The sequence below is a fragment of the Melozone crissalis genome, unplaced genomic scaffold (assembly GCF_028551555.1).
Source record: "Melozone crissalis strain CALT ecotype California unplaced genomic scaffold, PUWL_Pcris_2 ptg000016l_1, whole genome shotgun sequence".
Lineage (NCBI taxonomy): Eukaryota > Metazoa > Chordata > Aves > Passeriformes > Passerellidae > Melozone > Melozone crissalis.
The window spans coordinates 46,699,822-46,725,008 of NW_026535794.1; the positions used below are offsets into that span (position 1 = coordinate 46,699,822).

At 40.0% G+C, this 25,187-nt stretch overlaps 2 protein-coding genes across 2 annotated transcripts; one reads left to right on the top strand and one right to left on the bottom strand.

The window, feature by feature from the left end:
* The first annotated feature begins 1,638 nt into the window (after positions 1–1,638).
* Positions 1,639–8,682, top strand: LOC128935616 (uncharacterized). Its single transcript, XM_054274067.1, has 5 exons — positions 1,639–1,786; positions 2,489–4,381; positions 5,363–5,488; positions 7,323–7,448; positions 8,645–8,682. Exons 1-5 carry the CDS (start codon positions 1,639–1,641, stop codon positions 8,680–8,682), a joined length of 2,331 nt encoding a protein of 776 aa, XP_054130042.1.
* Positions 8,683–14,445: 5,763 nt separating this feature from the next.
* Positions 14,446–20,737, bottom strand: RP9 (RP9 pre-mRNA splicing factor). The gene is made up of 6 exons (XM_054273744.1): positions 20,531–20,737; positions 18,826–18,856; positions 17,941–18,070; positions 17,535–17,626; positions 16,036–16,097; positions 14,446–14,948 (listed from the first exon to the last, which is right to left on the bottom strand). Exons 1-6 carry the CDS (start codon positions 20,731–20,733, stop codon positions 14,729–14,731), a joined length of 738 nt encoding a protein of 245 aa, XP_054129719.1. The 5' UTR covers positions 20,734–20,737; the 3' UTR covers positions 14,446–14,728.
* Between the last annotated feature and the right edge of the window lie 4,450 nt (positions 20,738–25,187).

Sequence of the window (25,187 nt, forward strand, 5' to 3'; positions counted from 1 at the left end):
CCTCAGCCATGTTAGGATAGAAGAGCACTGCTCCCTTTACTCAGTACTGAACAACAAGTAAACCCTGAAAGTAAATGTCAACTTGGCCTTGTGTCTTCTGAGGTTTTTTTTGTCTGGAAGAAGTGTTTTTAACTGCAGTTTGAATCAAAAGATTGGTAATGTTTCCTTTTTCTATTTTTTTTTTTTTTTACTAAAAAAAAAAAAAGTAGTTTCCAACATTATAAAAGGGAAATACCAGATTTACTTAGAGATGCAGCCTAAACATCTGCAAGATGAAACTGCTAGCTTTCTGTACAGCAGCTGAAGGCTTTTACAACTATTCCTATCCCTGTGTTTTGATTTTCCTCCCACACAATGATGGAAAAAAGTTCCCTGCATCACTGTTAAATGAGCCTCAGGTGGGAGGAGGAGTGGACAAGCAGCAGCTGCCTGCCATAAAGAGGACCTAACCAGGCTTCTTCTGGGATGTAAGCTGCAGCAGCGGTGGCAGCAGCAGCATTGGACTGTAGGTTTTTGGGGCTCTAAGGGGGGGGAGGAATAGATTAGTTCTTGTAGGGGGTTTTGTTTGGTGGTTTGTTTTGTTTTTGTGGGGTTTTTTTTTTTTTCCCTTCTCTGCACCACCCTCCTTCTCAAAGGTCAAAGTAATTCTTTGGCCTGAGGGAGTCTGTAGGCTTTTTGGTGCTTTCAAGAGCTGCACAGGCCACCCTAGATGGAAGCTGAAGAGGGCTCCAGCATTCCTAAGGCATTCTGAAACTCTAGGCTGAACAGTGTGCTAATTTCTAGCAGGTCTCAAAATAATTTTGGTTCTTTTGTAGCTTTGAAGTGCTTGAATCTTCTAAGGAGTTAAGAGTCCTCTGATTTCTTATAGTCTTGCTTATAAGCTCTGTGTGATAGTGTTGTATTGCTTGCAAGTATTAGTTAACTGAAGAGACATCCAAGTGTGGGAGGAAGTTCTGTCTTGTGAATTTTATATGGCTCTGAATGCAAACTTCCACATAAGGATTTTGGTGGGGTTGTTTTTGCTACCTATCATTTGGTTTAAGCGTAGGAAGCAGGGTGTCGCTGAAATACTTGGTTTACTATGTTAGTTAGCTGTCATTCTTAAGTATAGTATAAAGTACAAATCCTGAATTAATGGAGTTCTTATTGTAATGTGTAACAACACATGCATTAGCATTAAGAAATTAAGAAGAGTTTTCTCCATGAAGCGTTAAATGTCTGATTGTGTGAAGCTTTTTTTTTTTTCTTTGTGTGTGTGTGGCCTCTTGCTCAAGGCTAATTCACTGAAGGCTTTTTTATTTAATTAGCTGGAATACTACTTATAGAGATGTATGCATCTAAGACTACTGAAGCTCTGTAGCTTTAGAGCATGTTACAAGGTTGCCTTGAAGGACTAATATCAAGAGCTGTGTACAAAAGCTTGCTTTGCAAAGCCCAACTGAAATATTTGACCTTGATAGCATGTCAGTTTGTTACCTTCTGTTTGGAAGACAGCAGCTTTCTTTTAGAAGGCTATGTTTTCTCTGGGCAGGGAGAGGAATGTCTGCTAAATTCTGACAGAGCACAGAAATAATTAAGTCATGCAGTTCTTAAAGTAGTTGATAATGATTACTTCTCTCTTTCAGCGTTTAAAGAAAAATGAATAGTGCCCCAACTTCAGAAAGTGGATCACATTCCACAAACCACCCAGGACCCTTTATTTATGCACAGCCATCAGCTCAACAGCCTTATCCAAATCCATGGTACCTCAGTTATGCATACAGTCCATACTGCGTACCTGCTCCAGGTAAGACAAACAGCAGCTCTCTGTGGGATCTTTGCTTACTTAGCTACATTCTTCTTTCCCCTACTCTTGCAGTATCTGTGTTAATGAGCCTCTTGGGAGTTTAACTAATACTTAATAAATCAGATTTTTGACAGCTCTAGCATGACATTAATTCTGCCTTAAATATGTAGCTTGTGGGTGCTTCTGGAGAAGGGAAGCTAAGCAAAATATTAAGTAATGGTCATCCTGCAGACACAGAGCTCCAGAATATACTTAGCAATTAATATGTGTGGGTATATACGAATTTCACATGTGCATGCATGATCAGTATGGGTAAATGTAAACTTAAGAAAATAAGAAAGATATTATTAAATAGACCTTGTGAGTGCTATACTTATGTGAACTTCTACCTGGAGCTGTCTTTTTCAAGATCCATGCTCTATAATAGTCTGTGAAATAGCCAAAAAAAGCACAGAAAACAACTTGATGAATGTTCCAAGGGACGAAAACAAGCTCTGGTTAAAGTGTAGATGTTGAGATAAACTATTCCCTAATGAAGAACTCTGTTTTTGCACCAGATTTGCTACTAAGCATTGAAAGGTGGTGTGTTTTATTTACAATGTGTCTGATCTTGTAGCTGTCCCTGTCTATGCAAGTAAATATGATTCAGGATGACTAATTTCAGAAAGATATTTGTCTTTTCTTTTTGTCACCAATGTCTAGGCTTCCGAAGTGGAAATCCATATTTTCCATTTTATTCTGTTGCGCTCCATGAGTACCCTCGATTTTTTGTCCCACAGCATCCAGTGCATGCAAGAATTAACAGAAGGCCTTATTTTAATGCTGCCCCACCTTCCCCTATGTTTTATCATGCAACAAGATTCAGACATTACAATAGCCCTGGGAAGAAAATGGAGACAAAAGAAACACAGACTGATCCTAGACAGCCTGAAAGCAAGCAAAAAAGGCATCAAGATATGCGTACAGAAACGAAAGGTTGTGATGCAGGAAATACAGCCTGTGTTTCTCCTGGTATAGGTACAGAGACTGAAAGTACTTCAGAGAAACAAAATTCATTTGGCTCTTCTATTGTGGTAGACAGAGAGTTTCATAATAAGAACCCTGCCAGCTCTACACAGTATAGAAATCTTCCTACTGGAAGCTATGCCTTTGAGAAGGAAGAAGTGAGGATAGAATATGGAAATGGCTCTCCAGCTATTCAGCTGTGGAAATCCTTCAAAGAAACAATCCCATTGTATGATGTGGCAAGTGGTAAACCAGTTCCAGAGAACATAGTGCCACATGACTTGTTTTCTGTGAGCTCGTGTGAAGGCATGATGTATGGCCCGCATGAAGGGGAGAATATGCTGCCAGGAGCTTCCTTAGATGAGAGAAAAGCTATTGTCACCTCTAAACAAGGTGCTGAAGCTGTGCAAGAGAAAGATGTGCAAAATAATGAAGTGGAGCTGGATGCAGAAAAGATGGCAAAATCCCCCCCAGGTGAAACCATGGCAGTGCAAATCACAGAGTTGGCAAGATCTGTTGGTGTAGACCAACCAGTGGTAATAGCTAAGAAATCTAGCACTAAAAGGTCTGCAGGATCAAAAACTTCTCAAGAAGAGCCTGGCTTTATTCAACAAGCAGGACTGCTTCCATCTAATATGGAGGTAATGAGTGACTTTCAGCAGAAAAAGCTGAATTTAAGCCACAGTGCAACCAATGAAAGTCAGACAGAAAAAAGTATTTGGTGTGACAAATCAATTGAGAAGTTTGCTCCCTCTAGCAGCTGGCTGGCTTGTTTGGACAGTATGGACACAACCTACAACGCTTGTTTGCCACAAAGGAAGCGCCGAAGTGTAATCAGTCTGTCTTCTGATGACATGTCCTCTGGAGAAGAAGGCTCATCAACTGATAATGCCCCAGTGTCTTATTTTGTGCCTGACTATGTGCTTCAGAAAAGCATGTACACTCTTCAGAAAAGTACAGAGAGCTCAGGGCAAATTAAAAGTGGTGGATCTCCTAACGTAGATGAAGTGGTAGGAAAGGAGCAGGTGAACAGCCTGAATGACCAAGATGTCAACTCTTCAAACACAAAGATCAAAGAGACTTCCAGTAAAGGTAGAAAGCTGGGAGCCATTTCTAGGTCCTCTAGTAGGAAAGAAGTCGATTCTCCCAACAAAAAAGCAACTAAGAGTTTGTCAGAAGTTGAGGACTCTGAAGAATATTCTGTGAAGGAAGAAGAGGAAGATGAAGATGGAGAGGATGAGTATGAGGAGGATGAGGATGATGACATGGATGAAATTGAGTATTTCTTTCAAGAAGCCCCTCCATATGGTATCTTGAGGCCAAGTAAAGGAAATTTCTACCAAGTTGGCCAGAGAGTGCTTTGGAAACCACCTACAAATGCTGTACCAGCACAACTAATTAGCTGGCCTGCTCAAGAGAAAATAAAAACTAGGAGTGGGCTTGTTGAAAACATTGGTGTAGTTTACAAGCCAAAGAAGAGAGAACAAGATGAAGTTGTATACAGTGACTATGGATATTATGGAAGAAAGAGGCCTATGACAAGAAGAGAAGGACTTGAACACCAGCGACTGCTACGGAAATTCTTGAGAGGTGAGCTAATTGCTAAGGGCCAAGTGCTGATTAGTAGCATACACAAAGAACACCTAATTGCAGTTTCACATTGTAGCTTAAACTAGTGGGAAGATTAGAGCATGTTGCAGCTTCAAATTTGGCCAAGAGCCAGAAGTCCTGCAGAATACTTTTTCTGAAGCAGAGGGAAGTTTGCTGCAACTTTTTAGCTATAGTATAAGGACTCTGCATTTTTACAGCTAGCAGAGAATAATGCAGAAACTCTCCTTTGTGTTAGATTTGATATATTTAACTGTCTGACATTAGTGGCAGTTTATTAATTTGTAAAGCTTGAGATAATTTGGATTATGTGTTTACTGTTGCTTAATATCTTAGAAGCTCTGCATTTAAGTTTATACAGTCTGACTCTCCTATTACAGACTCATGCTGGGTGCATTAAACAGAATTATTATTACCACATGGACATACCCTCTGTAACTTTCCTGCAGTTGAGGAGTCAAACAATTTTATTTTTAAATTGTAGCAGCTGCTTTCTTAGCAAAAACAGTTTTGTACTTTCAGAAAATTGGTGTGAAATATTATTAAATTTGACCTAGGAAAGGACATCTTATTTATTCCAAGGTAGATCCTCTTAGAAATTGGATTAATGTAAACTGAGAATAAGAAGAATTATCAGTTTGCAACTGGTTATATGGTCACTTCAGCAGGTGGCTGCTGTTTAGTAGTGTCTTGCATTGTAAAAAACAACCAAAACAGGGTGATTTACTGCTAATAGCAGGCTAAGTGCTCTTAAACTTTATTTTCTTTGTTCAAAATCTGTACACCTAATGTCTTGTAATTTTTGTTAAGTGTAACCTCCAGAAAACTGTTTCTGTTTCAACAGATTCCTACAATCAGATCCAGTAATTGGCTTTGCATTCTGGCTTGTGGATCAAACATTACACCAACATTACCAAGACTAAATACTGACCTTAATTTTTTTTTTTTTTTTAATTTAATTAGGAAGGCTGTTAAGAGACAACATGGGGATACCACCTGAAGAGTACTGGATTAGAAGTGGTGCTAAACCCAGATTTACCAGCCAAATACGTGGTAGTTTCTCACCTCCAGCAAGGAGCAAAGAACAAGGTACAGCTTTCTCTGTGTGTTTTTGTTCCTAAGGAACATCCATAAGGATATGATACAAAATAGCAAGCACATGATAGTTGCATAAGATTTGAAAACAATAAAACTAATCCTTGTTGCTTTGCTATTTATAAAATGTCTGTCAATCAGGGCATATCTTGGATATATTTATAGCCTTCTCAAACTGAAACAGGGTAGTAAGGATGCATCAGAGATACTTATGGGGATTTTTAAAGGTAATTTTATAGAAAATCATTAAATGCTTTGATACGGCCAAAGCAAAGCCTTTATTTGTGTAAAGTTGTTACTGCCATAAACTGTAATATTATTTCTTTATACAGATAATGCTACTCTTGATAGCATGTGCAGTGGTAGATCCTAATTTTGATCAGTAAAACATGGAGTTCTATGTGGTAGCTTCATATGCCAATGCTCAGAAAAACTAGCATGGACCAACAGTTGCCCTGACACTGCTAAAGAATGATGGAGTGCAAATAATTTTGATCTAGCTAAGGAAAAGATGAAGAAAACAGTTATTTTAACAAAGTAATAGCTTACATAGTTTCTTAGCTCATGAAGCAGAATGTTTTGTTTTTTCTTCTTTATAGTTAATGTCTTACTTGGAGTTCAGATCTGGTTTTGATGCCTTTGAAAGGTGTTTGAGTGTAGGTGCTGTTGGAACAGCTATGGAATTTGCTGTAGTGTGGATTGCCACTCTCCTGGGTCATGTATTTCAAGCATCTCAGGATCAGCCTATCAAATAATGGGGTGTGAGGCTATCTTCAGAACAGATGATTTGCTTCTCTTCAGTTCTCTGATAATATACATCAGCTTTCCTATATCAACAACCAAGTAGATAGAGTGTTTTCCTTAGTTCTTTCCTTGCATTGCTTTCCTGCTTGAGCACATTGGGGTTTGGGATCATTTGCCTCTTGCATTGGAGGCTTTCTGTATGCAGAGTTTAGTGTTGCAGGGGTTTGTTTTTTAATGCTAGCATGCTCTATAAGACTTGAAAGCATTTTACTTTAGCAGCATTGTTCCTGGCTCGACTACAACAATGTATAAAAATATTGGTAATAGTTCTAAAATAACTGTAAATTACCTTTAACTTTCAGCATGTCTCTTCTGCATCTTTGAATTCAGAGATGGTGCAGCAAACTGAGGATGTTTGGTCTGTTTCTTGCTTACTCTTTCTTTTTCTAGCCCAGATAGTTGGAAGAAGTCATCACATTCAGTGTTAGGAAGCAGGAACTGGTTTTTTCTGAACACTGTTTGTGCCAGTGGATGCTGCAGAAGTGCTATTAAAATTACATTATTTTTTAAATTGTTGCCTATGTTAGTATTTGCTTTTTCAAATTAAAGTGCCCTAGGAGTTAGGAGGTTTGCCTAAACAAGATATATGGCTTTAGCAGTAACATCATGCACTAAATTTGACTGCTTGAGCAGTGTACTTGTAGTGCATAACTTCACAGGTCTGAAGCTTTTTGAAGACAGTGGGTGAATTGGGTCACTTGGACAGCACCAACTAGTCTTGAACACCTGAAAAGTGAACTAAGGCACAATTATCCAATGTTCTAGGTTCCTTTTTGACCACATTAACACCTATCCAAATTATAACTCAAAATACAATGCATCCAGAATTATGGTTAGACAGTGATTAAATGCTGTAGATGTGTAAGACTTGCCTGGCATGTGTAGTGTCAATTTTATCTGCTACTAAAAACAGGTACAAAAAAGGGAGGGAGGAACACCACAGACCAGCTGGTGAAAATCATGGTTAAATTTGCCTTGAGACTATGCATTGGAGAAATAACACCACTTGTATCTTGTTATTTAGTGTGCCCACCTTTGGTTAAAGCAAAGAAGAAAAGAATGGGCAAGCCACCTTCAAAAGGCAGAGACACAAGACATGAGGTGGAAGAAGCAGAAATGTGGGAGCTGCCTAAACACAGCGTACACAAAGGTTGGTATACAGTGACAAGCTACAAAAATTACTGTTACAAGTATTTTTTTCTATCTTGGGGACTAATCTTTCTTGGTTTGAACTGCAGGGATGTTGGATAGCTTGTGAAATATGCAGAAAAGGTGGGAGGGAAGCTAAACTTTGAGCACTTAATCACCTTGCTATGAATGCAGTGTAGCTTTGACCAGGCTAGGTTCCTTCTTTGTTTAATGTAAGGATGGGGGAGGAAACCCACACCAAAACCTGCTGTTTTAGTCTAGTTGCTCTTCAGACTGCTGTACTGTCTATTTAAAGTGCTGGGTCCTGTGTCACTTTGCAGTATGTGCTTTTATTTAAGTTACTAATCTGCCTCAGCCCAAATGATTTGCAATTTGCTACAACAAAAATGCATATAGATAATTCTTAAGATCTCCAACTTTCTGGATAAGGAACTTCTGGCTATTTTGGAGGAGGACAGGGAAAAACAGTGGAGGGAAAAATCAAAATGAACTTGAGTCAGCAACAAATATGCTTTTGTGCATTTGTGTGAGTCTGAAAAGGTTATAAATTGAAAAGGGTCAGTAGTTACAAGAAGCTATCTGTAAGATCAGTTTTCTTTCTGGAAAAGAGTAAGTTAGTGCAGAAAAATGAACCCACATATTCCATCAGGAAACACATGAGTAAAAGATAGTGTCTCTCTCATATAATAGACAAAGGCTTAGACTTTAATCTTAGAAATGTAAGGAAGGTTGGAAACAAACTTAGGCTGAAGTATCTTACTAGTGCAAATCTGCACCAGCCCTGAAGACAGATTGTTTGAACGTTGGTCTTAAAACTTTAATTGCTGACCAGCTTTTATTAAAAGCATCCAGGAAGCTTACATAATCCCAAAACACTCCTTGTATTTTCCCCAGAAATAGCTGATGTTTCTTGGGTACATTCAACAATGCAGTTATATGAGCACACTGAGAATGTGATGTGAGCTTCACATGGAACTTTATCTGTTATGCTGAGATATTCTGAAGTCCAAAACCACTCATGCACATTTCATACTAGCTGGGAAGTTGAGTACATAATTCTAGTATCAACCATCAGTGCCTGCAATAGGAAAAGACAATCACTAATATCTAGTCTTTTTTTATTGATATAATTTTGAGGTGGAATATATACATACCTTAACTTTTTTCCTTTTTTTTTTTTTTTTTTTTTACCTTTAGGGCATGGAACAAAGAAGTCCCTCTCTAAGAAAAGATAATTGCAAATATTGGGGCAGAAGTGTGTGGGGGGGAGGGGAATACCAAAGTGTTTTTTTGTATAAATCCAAGATTTGATTATAATTCTCTTGCATATTTTGTAAGTTGCTGTTCACTCTAAAAGGGCAAGAAGTGACACTGTGAAGACTGAGTACACAATTAAAATGGAATGAAGTATTTAACACCAAAGACACCTTTTTATAGCTGGCACATCCACTATTTAAATAATAAATTTCATGGAATTGCACTTTGAGACTTCTTGTGTTCCATCTTTACACAGTAGCAAAAAAAACTTGAGATGGCCATGTATGTGCACAACTGCCATTACAGTTATTGCTGCCCTGTCCTTAAACTCTGCAGGTCTGTGAAGCCTGTCCCTGTCATCTCATAGTCATATGATCTGGACATAAGTACAAGGTCCTTTTCTATCAGCTGGATTTGTTTTTGTCAAAATGTAAAGGAATATAGTTACAGCTGTATGAAGTCAAGTGCGGTTTCAAACTTTCAAGGCAGTTCCTCAAATCTTACTCTCATGATTGAGGACTAAAACTAAAGCAAAGAGTTGATGTGATGCTTCCCTCTCCTCCCCTTTTGAGATTTTTGAGTCCTTTATGGAGACCTGAGCTGGAGATATGGATCTGAGAGGTAAAACACAAGATTTTAGTGGTGTGCACTGTTTTCTGACTTCCTATTGATGACTTCTGTGACTTACAGGTGACACTGTCTCTGGAAATCTCTTTACAGAACTAAGATGATAAAATTAGGTCTGCGCTGAGCTGTCTTAGGAATAACAGTAACAGACTGATCTAGATGAGGTGGATAGCTCAAAAATATGCATTTCTTTTCTTCCATGTCTAGGAAGGCTATTATTACTGTGTGAGAAGAATAAATATGCTATTGCCAATCTTGAATGATTTGCAAATAAAATTATAGCATCAGTGAAGAAAATGGGAAAACAACAAAAAAAACCAGAAAAAACCCCCATCTGGTTTGCCTTAAAATAGGGTGGGGTGAATGGACAGACAGAACTTGTCTTTTGCCTCCTCTCCCATCTTCTTAATCTGTCTGGGCCCTAGAGTAAGCTACATGGATAAAAGCAGCATTTCCTGTGACAGTTTAGGTTTTGTGCCTACCTATTACTAGTTTGCCCTCTACCTGAAGTTATGCTGTTTTCCCTCTTAGTGAGTACTGATATTTCCCTACCCAATTGATCCTATCTCTTTATTATTTTTAATACCACCTGGTTAATTGTTAAAGCTCTGCTATCACTACAGCCTTTACCACAAGCTGTTAGAGGAAAGAAGTCATTGTGATGACAAGTTTTCAATTCCTTTTTACTTCAAGCAATGAAAGAAAATAAATGCACTAAAAATTCTTATTTGTCTTCTGTGCTGCATGAAATCTCTGCACCAGAACAACAAAGAATAAAATGAGAAATTCAAGCATGGAACTTTTTAACACCCATTTCTGCTGATAGTCTTAGCTGTATCTTTTGCTGCTTATCTTATAAAGGAGTATTAATGACCTCGCAATCAGATGGCATTCTTACTTTTGGGAATGGGTAATACCTGACAGGTACTCCAAATGATCATGTTGGTCGTCCTTTTGCAGGTCTTGCACTACTTGGTGTGATTTCCACTCAGATGCAAGAAGTAATTTAGGACCTGGTGGTGCTCCTGAGAGGACTTGAGGGAGTAGCAGTAGGAGAGTTTACACGGCTCTTTGTCTGAAAACAAATGCTATTTTAAACTGGTTGTAGCTTGTACTATACCTGTGCTATGCCCAATACTTAAAGCAGTATGCATGAATGTGTTCAAGAAAGAATTATTTGATAAGGTTATGTGCAGTGTAGTTTACTCTAACAGTACTAGTCCTCTGACCTTAAAACTAAATCTTCTACTTGGCTTTTTTTCCATTCAGCAGTATGGACAATTTGTGGATTGCATCTTAACTGGCTCACGGCTGAAACTACCGTTCCAGTGAGTCAAAAGGCCGTGCTTCACAAAAGCAGTGAAGTACAAACTGCATTTAAAAGGCTGGCAGCTCAAGCCTAGGCTCTTGTTTATTCAGCCAGGTAACCAAGGCCCAGTGCTATTTAGTTTTGCAGATGCACATACGTGTCAGCCTTTGTTCCCACTGCAGCCAGACTGACTGCCCACTGACTCACTGCAGCGCTGGAAGCGCTGTGACTTTGTAACTGTCGCAGTACTGCATTGCCTTGCAAGTTTCACTTGCTTCCTGCAGCATCTCCTGAAAGGCAGCTGAAGAATCTATTTGCTGCTTGGCACACCAGCAACAAATCTTAGAGGCCTCTGGGATTGCCATACTGAGAGCATTGTTTGGACAGACTTGTTGTCTGTGGCTCAGGATTTCTAAATCATTATTTGTAGCTAACTGAAAAAAGTGGGTGTGGTGTAATTACTGACATGGAGCTCTGGGTTCTGTTGGCTTGCCAGGTACTAATTCTGAATTTTAATTTTCAGTTTGGTAGCACCTGGATGCCATAAAATTTTTTTTGCCTTTTACAATGTCTGGTGTTCTGCCTTATACTGGAAAATATTAGCCACAGGTCTTTCTATTAAAATCAAACAAAGGCAGAACAGAGCTAATGGCAAAAAAAAAAAAAAATGAAAACGAAAAAAAAAAACCCAAACTCCAAAAGCCTATAACAGTCATGGCATGCTAACTGAAGACATACCAAGGAAAAATGATTTAATTCCATTTTTAGAGTACTAGCTTCCCCTGACTTGCTGCCACTGGCTGTCTCACTCAAAAAGACAATAAACCCCACCTAATTAAGTGGCCAAAGAATTAAGGAAAGTATCAGTATTTCACCTGAAATATCTTTCTTACAAAAATGATGCAGAGTTTGAAGATCAAATACCTGGGAAGCTGTATTGCCTTTGAGGGTTGTTTTAGCTGCATTTAACACTTCTTTAGTTTCATGGGACTATATAATTATGCTATTACTATCGCTTGGGCTTCAACAGAACATTCAAATGGAAATAAGTGTCTATAAAGAAGGCAAGAAAAAATGTTTTTTGAAAAAAAGCCTTAAATGGTTATGATTTAAAAAGTAAGGCTAGTCAGTTTTTCAAGACTATAACTTTCTATCCTGTGTTCTGGGTTTACTTCAACATAGAACTGCTCTTCATTAATCTAAAGGGGTGTTGGTATTTATCTCTAGTCTACATATTTTTAAAAGACTTATCTTAAATGACAGCTTTGGCACTGTTTAAAATGCCAAATGATGACATGAATCATGCTTCTCAGCACTCTAGCCCTGGCTGTTAAAAGAGCTCCTATACATCTTAGTCTATTGGAACTGTTAAAGTTTGAAATGCTACTTTTATGAGTTGCAGTAAAGACCTACATGGGATATGACAGGGGCTTATAAAACTGGAACTGATACAGGGAGAACAAACAGGAATCAGTTACTCACGTACCCTCCAGTGTAAGATTAAAGGAGTGTGAAATTAAACTAGTACAAAGCAGTGGGAAAGCCAATTGCTACAGAGTAATAAATAATGAAGACGAATTCATTGCTAAGGAAAATGGCAAAGTTTATAAGCAATGCATGGATATAAAATAAAATATATCCAAGGCCACTAAACACTAAAATCTAACCCATGATTCTAAGTACCTGCAGCATGGGTACTCCCAGCAGTACAGGGTGAGAGAGCAGTTCAGTGAAGTAACAGAAATAACAGCAGAGTTTGCACTGCTCTGCTGTGGAGGTGTGTTCTATAAGCCCTGACTGGAAAGATACTATGCCTTTAGTCAGGCATAGAAAAGTTATTTGGCATCTCAAACATTTAAATTAGATTTGATACAAGTTAGAAATGGTCTCCTAATGTATTTGTCTTAATTGTTATAATAATAAACCCTGACTGATACAAAGAGAGAGTTCCATTAACAAGGAAGGGGATTGCAAAGGAAGAACTGAATTTGTTTATATTAAACTGAGCTTCAGAACAATCTTAAATGACAAAAGCTGAAGTAACTGAAGAGATGCTAAGTTAGCCCTGCTCTAGACAAGCCTGAGTAAGAGTTTTCTTGGAATGCATAAGGTCAATATCAGGCTTCCAGCATCTGTTCAATAATCTATAAATGCATTAATCTCAGCCCCAAGTGTGGCAATACAAGAATCCTAGAATGTTTTGGGTTGGAAGGGGCTGTAAAGATCATCTAGTTTCAACCCCCTGCAACACACAGGGCCACCTCCTACTAGTACAGGTTGCCCAGAGCCCTGTCCAACCTGGCCAAGAGAATCAGTCCATTATAGAGATCCCTATGCTATTTCAGCTGTTAAATCTTTTTCTGGTGAAAGAACAAGGCCCTTGGGATTTGATAAAGCTGCTGATATAGGGAACTAGCATGAGTCACCAGTAAATCCCATCACAGGGAGATTTGCTAAATACAAGACAAAATACAACCCTACCTTCAAGGTCTGGGAATATGATACAGAAACTTCTTGTAAGTAGGCCTTGCTTATCTTGTTTTTCCCCAGAACATACTGTGAATGACTGGCAAGGAAGGGGGGGTTAGTTTTTCTAAACCACTCTAAGACATGCAGGAGGGAGAAAAAACATTTTAATTTATACTTTCCCTTGTCCTCTCTTCCAAAGCTTTGAAGAAAATAAAACAATCTTAGCTGCATTGTACTCTATGACTCCTTGATTTCACTGTTAATGTTCACTCTACTGTATTAGAGCTCTATCGTGTGGGGTTTTTTTTTTTCAATCTTAGCATACCCACAGAGACTAAATTCTATAAAGTTCTTTCAAAGCAAATCCACTTTTCTCTTTCCTTTTGCACAGTACCAATATCCACCATCTAGTTCCTCAATTCACAGCTCTGTACTAATGTACCTTGAGGCTTCAAAGGGAGTTGGTTACTGTAAACTGCTGTTTATAGCTATCTCCATCTTCCTGGTTGAGTCTGCAAGATTATTTAAAAGTGTGGTCAGTATGTGAGGTCTAATAAGTACACAAAATGTTCTCTTTTTCCTGCTTACAAATTCTTTACTATTATTGTGGTTTCATGCATAGTTGAAAACCATTATGAGAGTCTTACACATTCTTGTGGGATGATTCAAAAAAATGTTACCTCATCAAATCTAGTAAATATAAAAAGTGTGAATTTATTACCCCTAAGCCTTTTAAAAAGGAAACCTCCCTCTCAACTTGTACCAAAACAACTGATACTGCAGAATGTGCAGAAATGAATCTTTTTAATTTCTTATGTGGAACCCCCTCTTTTAAAATAACTAAACCTACTACCTCTTTACAGTTAAGCTGAATATTTAACATCATTACACTTGGCTCCCACTTCTATGGTTTAGACAATGGACATGTTTCACTTCAGGTGTTTCAGAGCTGTGTATTAATGATGGTGATGTTGAGATTTTGTTACACACACACCAAAAAAAAAAAAAATCAAGTCAAGTCTTGCAGGTGCTGCAATTTTGTTATAAAATAAATCTCCTTGATTACATTTTGTCTCCTGCAGCAGAACTCTTTATTTCCCTAGCTGCCAACATTAGGATAAGTACACAGAAGTTCAGCATGTACGCGCAGAAGAAAATACAGTACAACCTGCTCATTACAAGCACTGGAAGGGCACCCTCAGTGCTCTGCATGGTGCAAACAGGAGTCCTGGTACAATGAGGCTTTGTATATGATAAAATAACTTCATGGAGTAAAGACACTTCAACAGACAGGCTGCTAATGCTACAGGTTTGTTGGTGATCCCTTGGTGGTCGCTGCTTTCTGCTGCTGGTCACAGGCAGCAATGCAGAGACCCCATCTGACCAAGCTGGATGAGTCTCAGCATGGCTTTTACAGCACAAAGATATGGTTCAATGCAGCTTTCTTCTTTCTGGCTGCAGAGGGGCAGAAGAGGATGCCAGTGTAGGATGCTGTATGCATACACATGTATGTTTCAAGTGTAATAAAGCCCTTTCTGGTGTTTTCCTCCTCATTCTTTGGATCTTTCCTCGCAGTTCACAAGTAGAGAGGTCAATGAGCATGCAGCAGGTGACTGCTGTCAGTCAGATTCTGACTTGTCATTAGATTTGGATGATTTATGCTTCCTCTTTTTCTTCTTCTTCTTTTCTTTCTTTTTCTTTTCCTTTTTTCTCTTTTTCTTCTTGTGTTTATGTTCTGAGGAAGTGGAGCTGCTGCCATCTTCATCATTGTCATCACTGTCATCACTGCTATCAGATTCTGAGGTAGAGTCCTCCAGGAGCTGCTTCAGTTGCTGTATCCTGAGTTTAAAATATGTGAATGAGAATCCTTTCTAGCTTGTCTTTCCCCCCTAGCTTTCATCCTTCCTCCCTGGCCTGAGGAATGGCTGAGCTGCATGCAAAGGGCAGGGGAACGCTTCCTCTTTCGCTTAATTACACTCTCATTACAGATAATATCATGGACTGATAAAAACAACTCCCTTGAGACAAGCAGATGTTCTGCTTTCAGGGACTTTCCATCCCATTGGATAGGAAAGGCAGACAGGCTTATTAGCTTATTTATGTGTGCAAAATAATAAGGCAACAGCTAACACCAGCCCACCTGGTGATAAGAAGTTCTATGCTTATCCCTACAGAGGCATATTGGGATTAGGATATTATGACATTCATTGTCCTGCTGATACAGAGAGGATGTCAGTGAAGCTGACAGAGTAGGCTCTACTCTGGATGCAGAAGTATTTTTGAAAGGCACTCTTTTTTTGTACTCTCAAGGATTAGGGACAAAATATTGGCTTATTTTATTGTTGTTGTCTGTATCCTCTTCAAGGATTCCTCTCCAAGAGTGCTGCTCTATGGGCTACCTATAGTTCGTTCAGTTATCCCACTGAAGCAGCTCAAGCAAGAAAGCAGCAAAACCTGCCACTTTATGCACTAAATATTGACCTCACAAAAGTAGCAATATGAAGTGCCTAGAACTAGCTTTCTAAACTCCCACTTCATTTCTACTGAAAACATTCTGACAAACCACATCTTAGAAAACACCTCAGTGAAGTCAGTGAAAGAAAAAAAAATAAATCACACTGTTTTTTCAGGCCTAAAATAAAACCACACCTAAGTACCTGAATATTATGGCATAAATGCATATAACTGCTCTTTAAACTTTGTTTTGTGAAGAATACAAAAGCTAAAGAATTGAAGTGATTGGAAGTACTAAAGAGTGATTATTTAGAAAGCAGAAATGCATTAGTCTATCAACATAAAGAAACTGCCATTAAAAAAACGTTCTGAACTAAAAATAAGCTCCTATAAAAAGGTCACCTATACATTAGTGCCACATTACCAAAATAAAAACTAAATTGAAAATGCTGTTTACTACAGGCACACTCACCTCTTTTCTTTTTCATGACGCTTATTTTCCCTTATTATATCATACATTGGATCTTCATGTGCCTTTAAAATGGAAAACAGGAAATGCAATGTTATCACAATGGTTTTATCTCCTAAAAAAATAAACCAAAGCAACCAAATGCGAGAGGCTTTTATCAAAAGACAGAATATGCTTAGCAAGCTCTTAATTTGCTGTCAGACTTAGCACTGCTCACCTGAACTTTTCCTGTATTTGCTTTAGGGAAAGGTTATCTAGCTACATCTCCAAAGAAGGGGACCTTCCTTAGGCATGCATCTCCCTACCTCTCCAATCACAGCCAACTATGAGAATCCCATACATAATCTGTGGGAATAGCTAGACTTAGATAGAATACTCAAGTTCAAAATAATGATTTGTACCCTTACAGTACATTTTAAAAATCTGGATATAAACAAACAGGAATACAGGAGTAAGGAATATAAGATATGGACAATGAAGCTGGAGTTGTTCCATCATGCTGTGCACTAAAATTACTGGGTGTAAAATCAAATTAAATGGGTGTTGTAGCAAAAGATAGCTGTGAAGGAAGACAGCAAATAAACTTTGCAGACATTTAAGGTGGGTTCATGCCATGCAAGAATGCAGAAAAAAGGTGGGGTGGCCATTTCTGTTGGAAGATTAAGCAAACAAGTCCAACAGAGAGGAGAGATGGCCGATGCTGACCAGAGGTGGGACCTGAAATTTCAGGAGCAAATGAAAGATGTTGGGAATGCACCATGAAGGGCCTTGGACATACAACAAGAGTTTGATGCAACAAAGAAGCCTGAGGGAAAATGAGGACTAGAGGCAGTCTGGTCATGGGAAAGGGCTAAAAATACTCTTTGCAGTTGCATATAATCAGTACAAATCCAGAACCTGGACAGACTAAGCCAAGATTACATTTCTCAAGGACAGAAATGAGGACATAAGACATCAAGTGATGACAGCTTGAAATATAGGTCAATGATGCAGAGCAACAGAAATTGTTAAAGAGATCACACAGGAAGAATTTGCAGAACTGAGATGTAGCTTCATGCAGCAAGAGATCAGACTTGTAGACAATGACTGGATAACAGACCTAGACAACAGCATTCATGATGTGGTTGTTCACAGTGAGAGCAGAAGGCTTGAAGCAGCTGTAATGTGGGCAGCTCAAGCTCGACTAAACATTTTTTGTTATGTTGACGTTTTGATCACAAAAAAAAATAAAATTGTTGAAACAGGTTCTTGAAGATTTCCAATTTATATGTAAAAATTATTAATTTTCCTCTTGAAGAGTAGATTTTCTGCAAAGCAGTCAAACATCCAACCACACCTGTAGCTTTTTCTTTATTAGGAGATTTTCGGCATCTATGTTATACTAGAGACAGAGAAAAAGTCCTTAATAAAAGCATCATCTAACAGGCTTATCTTCAGTTGCAAGATTATGCATTATCAGTACTAAAAAATACAAGCAGTAATACTACAATATTGGTACTCACTACTCTAAATTGTTCCAACTTCTGATTGCCTTTAATAAAGAATGGGCATTCCTTATCTCCTGTTCTGTGTCCATAACGTTTACATCTCCAACCTTTAAAAAAAAAAAAAGCAGCAGTGAATTGCACCTCTGAGACAGATCAGAAGAAGCATAAAAAAGCCAAAACCACATTCCTGCAAAATATTTTCCACCTGTTGGAAGAAACAGAGAAATACAACCACTATGTTGATAAATCAATGCATAAAATACTGGGCTATTACAGCCTTTAGGATACTGTTTGCTTTTCTATCAATATTATGTCAATCTACCTGGACTTCATCATCTGTCCACCAGACATTCTGCCCTCCCACAGTGTGAATGGATGGTATATGATGGTCTAATGACATCTGGAATATTTTCAGCCTTACACTGCATAACTTTGACTTCTTTTCCCAAAGGCATCCAAAGCCCTTTGGTTGGAGCATGCGCCAGGAATTCCCGTGCGCTTTCATTGCCTGGTACATCAGGTATGCAGTCTTCTGGTTTTGTTTCATTCTCCTATGAAAAAAAGCAGAAAGATAGGGACAATAAAATAACTTCCTTTTTTTAACTTTGCTAGAATTAATACTTCAAGTGTACAGACCTTTACTTTACAGGAAACATATTTCCCCCATTACCTTTTTTCCTTGTAACACACAAAAGATTTAAAATACTTGACCCTTTCTTTTTTTCTCACCCTTGAATTTTGCAGCCAGAACTTTGCTGTACAGGAATTTCAATCCTTCCCATCCACTTATTTGAATCAATAATAGAAATGAAAACTTAACACAAAGCAGAGACTTTGTTATCCTCTTCCTGCTAGAAAGACATAACAATTACGAGGAGGCCTTTACAACGTGGAGCAGTTATTTTTTAGGTTAAAAACATTACTTTATTGCTTAGGAATATAAATTTGGCAAAAGTAATGACCATGATGAAAGAATTATTTTGGCCTAAGCAACAGAGAAGAATCCTGAAATGATGTCATTCAAACCAAAAATCTGCTTTCCATAAATGGCTCCCCTTTATCCACACTATTAAATACTGCATGAAGTATGCTAAGAGATGATGAAAGACCTGGTCTCCTTCTATCTGATCCTGGACATTTCACTCTGGATCACCAAGGTAAAGTAGTCAGCTTGTAATGATTCTCTGAGTTTTTTCTGGGACTCACTTCTCTCTGTAATTTATATAGGTGTCATAGACACTTAAACACCTAAGAATTTATTGTAAAAATCCCTCATAATCCTAGAAAATGACTGCTTTTTACCAACCTTAATTAGCCCAGGGGGAGGTTTCTCATAGCTGAAAAGCAATAGAGATATTGTTACTCTGCAGCTTAGCACAGACAAACGAATTGAAAAAATACATTTTTTCAGTGGTATTGAGTTAAAGCCTTCAGCTCATATTTTTCCTAAAATTTTACCCTAATTAAGTTATAAGTAAGAACTACAGCAGAACGTGGATACAGCAAGGTGAGAGACAGCATTTATCATATTAGTACACACGTCTCTTGCAAACATCCTTCAGACTCATATTCTTGTGGGAGCACAACTACTTCCTGGGGATATGTGGTACATTTGATCTAGCTTCAGTTACCATCCATACATAATTCTCTTTTTCTGCTGCACCCCTCCCCAAGGTCTCCAAACTTCTTTACTCCAGCATTGCTGAATCACAGACATAGCCAGCTGAAACTGTCAAGTCAGACAGTTCCTTACATCTAGCTTTGCCAGCCAAACCTCATACATAATAATTTCATCATCTTCTGTGCATTAAACCTAAAGACAAAGCCCTAGTGACCAAAGTACCATATTTTCTGCAGCATTTCTTTGGGGTCAACAGTAGATAAAACATTTGCTAAAATCCAAGTAGCAAACAGGTGCTACATAGAGCATACAGCAACTGAGATAATACATGTGCTAAGGAGTTAAATGCCAGGGCATTTTACAAAATGGTCCTGGAGGTAAAGAATACACATTACTTAGAAAGATGCATGTCTGTATAACTGAATTTGTACTGGGTATTTTCCCCCCCTCAAATCCCATCTGTATTTAAACAGATACACTGTTTTCTGTAATCTGCTGCCTTAGTCAATGTGTAGAGTGATCTTAGAAGAGAACTGAGATTTTTTCGAGGCTGTTTTCCAATGAAACAAGAAGAATAGCACTGTGCAAGCCCAGAGTCCCAAAATCTTCTGCTTTATGGCAGACTCTTTTCAACAGGACTCTCCAGACATTATCCACAAATTAACTAAGCAGGATACGAAAGGTTTGTACTGCCTGTGCATCATTTTAGGCCGTAAGTTTGATGGCATGGGCAATATTTCATCGGCTTAGCTGTGCACACACAGACACCCCTACATACCTACAGGATTGCTAGGCACAGTCATACTAATACAATCAGAACAGCAGGGTGGTTAAAGTATGTTCATCCCATCTTTATAACACTAACTTTGCAGTGCTTTTTGGTGCCTTTAATAACAAACTGATTTTCACTTGCACGTGGAAAAACAAAAACAAAAACAAAATCATGTTCTTGTATATCTTCTGACCTTTTTACTCCATTAAAACAATACATCCTTTTCGGTGAAATAACATAAACTTCTTACAGCACCTTTTTATCCCAATTTCTTTTTCTTTCTTTTTTGGGGTTTTTTTTGGTTTTTTTTTTTAGTCCATTCTAGTGGAACAACCTCTGCTCCTATGCTGCACCTGTCAGACTTGAAGGAACCCGGGGCCTCCGGGTCTGGAGCCTTCTGTGCCCCAACAAGCCCTTCATAAACCCCCAAGCAACTCTGCAAGTGGCCCCGAACCCATTCTGCCGGCTCACCCCTAAGGGGACAGGGGAACAATAATCACCACTCCCAAAAAACCCCCTAAACTCTGCACTGGAAACGAGCCCCAAATGCCGGCGGGGTGCGCTCAGGGCAGAGCCGGGGCGGGAGCCGCGGGCAGCCTCCCCTCCTCCGCTCCTTACAAAGACTCCAAGTGCTGGATCTTCTGCAGCTGCTGCGCCTCCTGCCTCTTCCGCTTCCTCTCATGCCGCTCCTGGCTCCTGCCGCCGCTCGCCGCGGGCTCCGCATGGCTCCTGGCCCGCGCCTGGCTGCCCCTCGCCGCCGCCTCCTCCTCCGCTCCCTCCTCCTCGTCCTGCCCCTGCCCGCTGGGCGCCCGCTGGGCCATGGCCGCGGCGGCCACAGCCGCGGCGGACGGCGGGGCCCCGGCGACGCCCCCTGCCCGCCCTCCGCATCCCGGTTTCCGGCCGAGCGCCGACTTCCTCCAGCGCTGGCGGCCCCGGCTCTCCGCCCCTCACGGAGCCGGCCGGGCGCGGGGCTGCCCCGCCGCAGCCTCAGGCACCCCCGGCAGCTTACCGGGGGTTCGGAGTAACGTGCGGAGTTTTGTGCCTTCCAAACACCGATATATTAAAAAAACACAACCAAACAAAAATAAACACCAAAACCCCAAAACCAAACAAACAACCAAAAAACCCAACCCACCCAACGTCTCAGTCATTCCTGCCGTGCGGGAGAGCTGCACTCCGGGCCGGTGAGACCCCACCTGTAGTGCTGCATCCAGCTCTGGGGTCCCCAGCAGAGAAAGAATATTAAACTGCTGGAACAAGTTCAGAGGAGCCCACCAAGTTGATGAGAGGGATGGAGCACCTTTCCTGTGAGGAAAAGGTTGGAGAATTGGGATTGTTCAGCCTGGAGGAGGCTCTGGGATGACCTGACTGTGGCCTTCAGAACATGAAGGGAGCTACAAGAAAGCTGGAGAGGAACTTTACAGAAGGGTGTGTAGTGACAGGACAAAGGCGAGTAGATTAAAACTGAAACAGAGTAAGTTTAGATTAGATAATGGGAAGAAATTCTTCACTGTGACAGTGGTGAGGCATTTGCACAGGTTGCCCAGAGAAATTGTGTCTGCCCCATGTGTCTTCAAGGCCGGGGTGTCCCTGCCCCTGTAAGGAGGTTGGAACTAGGTGGTCTTTAAGGTCCCTTCCAACTCAAAGCCTTCTGTGATTCTGAACTGAGAGGTGTATGGATACGCATGGAAGATGGCAGTGGGCTGGCTATGAGGTGTCAGGGAGCAGGTGTCTCCAGGGTGGAGGGAAGGCTGAGGGGGTTGCTTCCCTCTCCAAGTTGAGGATGCAGCTGAGGGGCCTCTGAGGTTGGGGAAGGGGACTGGGTATGCAAGGAGGGCTCCATCACGGTGCTCACTGGGCATTCTTTACTGGGAGGGTGGCGAGGTACTGGAACAGGTTTCTCAGGGAAACTGCAGATGCCCCATTCCTAGAAGTGCCCAAAACCAGGCTGGATGGAGCACTGAGCAACGTGGTGTACTGAAAGGTGTCACTGCCCATGTCAAGGGAGTTGCAACTAGATGATCTTAAAGGTCCTGTCCAACCAAAACCATTCTATGGTTCTATGATCCTATGCTTGCCAGTGACCAAAATACGTGTGGCTGGAGGGTGGAGAAGGTCAGCATGCAAGCCAAAACCCAGAGCTGGGTTTGGTTTTTCTCTCTTTTATTTGTTTATTAGGGGGTGGTTGCTGTTTTGGAAGGTACATGTTGGTTACGGGGCAAGGTTCTAACGCCAAAAAGTCTCTAAACAGAGACTTTATTTTGGAAGGAAACTCAGCCAGGTCTGGCTGGGGCCATGCTGCTGTGGTGGGACCTAGCTGAAAAGCAAAGGGCAACCTGCTCTTTGCAGTTTCCTGCCTAGGCTGTCATCATTGGAGGATGAGCAGCAGAGATAGATCGGTATTGGGAAGGCAAAGTTTAATTTTCTACTTTTGTTTCATGCTGAAATTCAAGGGCACATGAGATTTTGGGAATTGCTTAAGAGCTGAGTGAAAGGCAAAAAATATATATCTTAGAAGTTCAGGAATTGAAGGTGTTTTTAACTGTGATCATTGTGGTGCTTCAAAAGTGCACATCAAAGGCAAAGGATGGTAATTGCTGTTACAGCACCCTGTGATTCTGAAGTGCAGTAAGTCAAACATGGTCCTGAAAATGCCTGCCTTTTACAGGGTAAAAAGCAATCTTACACATGATCTGACAATGTAATATTGTTAAGCAAGCACTACTTTAATATTACTTTAGCTTTTACTTGGTAAAACCTTATCTGGGATGAACATTCACATGTCATGTTTCTCACTTGCATTCAGCTAAGTGGCTGCCATTGTAACTTCAGGAAACTATTTTTGTCCAATTAATTGCCACAGTCCTTTTCAAGGCAAAAGGTGCTTATTTTAATGTTTAAACAAAATAACCTAGCTTTTGCAAGTCATGGCACTAATATTCACTATTGATGAAAATTTTTATTTCATGCACCACGTTTTGTAGGTTTACTGGCCCTGGAAAGAATGCAGTGGCTATTCTTCCCCAGAACAGCACTCAGCAGCAAAGCAACATAACCTTGCAGATAGACTTATCAAAAAACCCCAACTCCTGCTCTACATAAACTAACTCCAACCTATCCATCTGGCTGAGATGTCATAAGATGGCACATAAGTTTTGAGTAAACCATGTTCAATCACCCCATGGGTTTTTAGACAGCTTGTGTATTTTCCTTAGCAGTGTGCTTTTGGGAGTAGCCTTTCCTTGGGCCTAAACTCAGAACAGGCTGAATTGCTGGCATGTCTTGAAAAGGCAGATCACAGCAGCTGACTCGAGGTGCAAAACTCCATTAAGACCTCTTGTCTAAAGGCTTAGAGGCAAAATCAGTATATTTGCTAATCTGAGTTAAATATCTGTGTATGAGGCAAATGCAAGGTGATGTGGTTTAGTATAATCCACTGTGAAGCAGGTTAAGTAGATGCCTTGATGCTTGCTGCAGGCTAAGAGATTTGCTGCTGTGACACTCCTAGCATGTGGGAACATGTCAAATTGCAATCACTCCCTTACATGGCCACGTATCTTCAAGCAAGTGAGGTAGGAGAAATATTTTTAGGTGTTGCAATTACATTTTAAATGTCTGAAAGAACTTAGGTGAGACACATTATCAAAATTTCACTCTGTTTAGAGAAATGGCAATAGTTACTAACTATTACCAATAGTTAGGAACGAGCTGGACTGATGCCTACTAAATAGAGACTTTATCTTGGAAGCAAACTGAAGTGATATAATAGAGTTTTTTTGGCCCCCCTTTCCGGCTGGTGTTGTTATTTTCAAGTGCCTTTTTACCTCACTTTTTCAAACCAACAGAGTAGTCAGACTCTGAAACAGCTTTCCAGCGTGATAGGACAGTGACAGAAAACCTGTTATGATTCCAAGGTGCAGTGTTTCCAGTTCCTGAATGGTATTCTGTGGGAGAGGTGTGTGCAACAGCAAAGGAGACAGGAGTTCTCCAGAAACCCTGCCAGTCTTGCTTTCATACACTCTTGACTGTCCTCACTTGGCTGAAGTAAGAAGACTTCTGCCAGTTTGGAGAAGGTAAGGGCCTGGCTTACATGGCCTCAGATTCAATGACTTCAGCCTTGACAGAATAATCTGGCACAAATTCAGGAATGAAGTGCATGGTCTCAACAGAAGTGAGGGGTTCCAATGGAGGCAGACAGACAGATCATAATATATAGAACCCCCTTCTTACTGTTAAATCAATGGGATCTTGGCTGTGTTTTTGTGTCCCAGTGGCTTGGACAGCCAGGCTGTAATTTCTGATCAGATCAGGACTTTTGGATGTCATCTTTACTGCAGTAACTTTAAGGGGAGCACAGGAGGTGAAATTCAATAGATACATAAACCCACCCAGACACAGTGGTTTAAATGTCTCCTTCAGTTTGATACAAATAATTTTCAGTGCATTTTCCCATCTGTCTTGGAAATGAACTTTATCACTTTATTAGCTGTCTTAGAAGTACCAAGGTCAGGCTTTTTTAGTGAGAGGAGATTATTTAAAACTGTAGGTAGCTCCGAAATGTCTTTTTTTCCTCCTTTGCTGAGAAGAAACCCTGGATTCTGTGTTGCACACTTACCCAAGAAGGCAATTGCTTTCATGTTAGTCCTTAGGAAAGATCCAAACAAAATTAATTGTGAAAAGGAGGGAATAGAAAAAAAAAGTTACTTTCATTTCTATTTATTCTGAAGCAAAGGTGCTCAGTATCTGTAAATTGCTTAAATCCATTCTATTTAGAGGGTTTATATTAACTAAGGGTCTGGTTCCTGGTACTTAGAAGGGTATTTATTTGAAGTTGTGGAGTGGGTTTCTTTTCCTTTATATGAATGCAGTGCTTCAGATATTTCAAGAAGTTAATTTTTTGGGGAAATTCTGTCTTACAACTGGTGTCATGGCACTGTAATTCCAGCTTGATCCAAACATCTAAACAGAATCATTAATTGCTGTTGCAATGTGAAGTATCTGAAAAGCCGTTATTTTTCATGGCATCCACTACAACTTTATAATGTTTCAGCTACAAGCGATAATTCTGGGATCAAATGAATTTACATCTCTGTCATCCCATGGGCATCAGTATTCCTGTGAGAGTGTAGCCCTGGCACAATGTCAGCCAGTCTGCTTTTCTCCATTTTTGGCTGGCTAGAGCTTTGGGCCAGGATCTGTTTCTGATTATGTGTCAGATATGACGCATGAGAGAGGAATCCAGAACCCGTGTTAGGCTCCATGGGAAATTAAGCAC

Bases quoted from the DNA above. Each gene is read 5' to 3' on its own strand.
- LOC128935616 (XM_054274067.1), top strand. From the start codon at position 1,639: ATGAATAGTGCCCCAACTTCAGAAAGTGGATCACATTCCACAAACCAC. The intron at 4,382-5,362 runs GTGAGCTAATTG...TAATTTAATTAG, and splicing joins GCTACGGAAATTCTTGAGAG to GAAGGCTGTTAAGAGACAAC. The intron at 7,449-8,644 runs GTTGGTATACAG...TTTTACCTTTAG, and splicing joins TAAACACAGCGTACACAAAG to GGCATGGAACAAAGAAGTCC.
- RP9 (XM_054273744.1), bottom strand. From the start codon at position 20,733: ATGGCCCAGCGGGCGCCCAGCGGGCAGGGGCAGGACGAGGAGGAGGGA. The intron at 18,857-20,530 runs GTAAGGAGCGGA...ATTGCTTTTCAG, and splicing joins ATCCAGCACTTGGAGTCTTT to CTATGAGAAACCTCCCCCTG. The intron at 18,071-18,825 runs GTTGGTAAAAAG...TTTTTTTCATAG, and splicing joins CTCCCCCTGGGCTAATTAAG to GAGAATGAAACAAAACCAGA.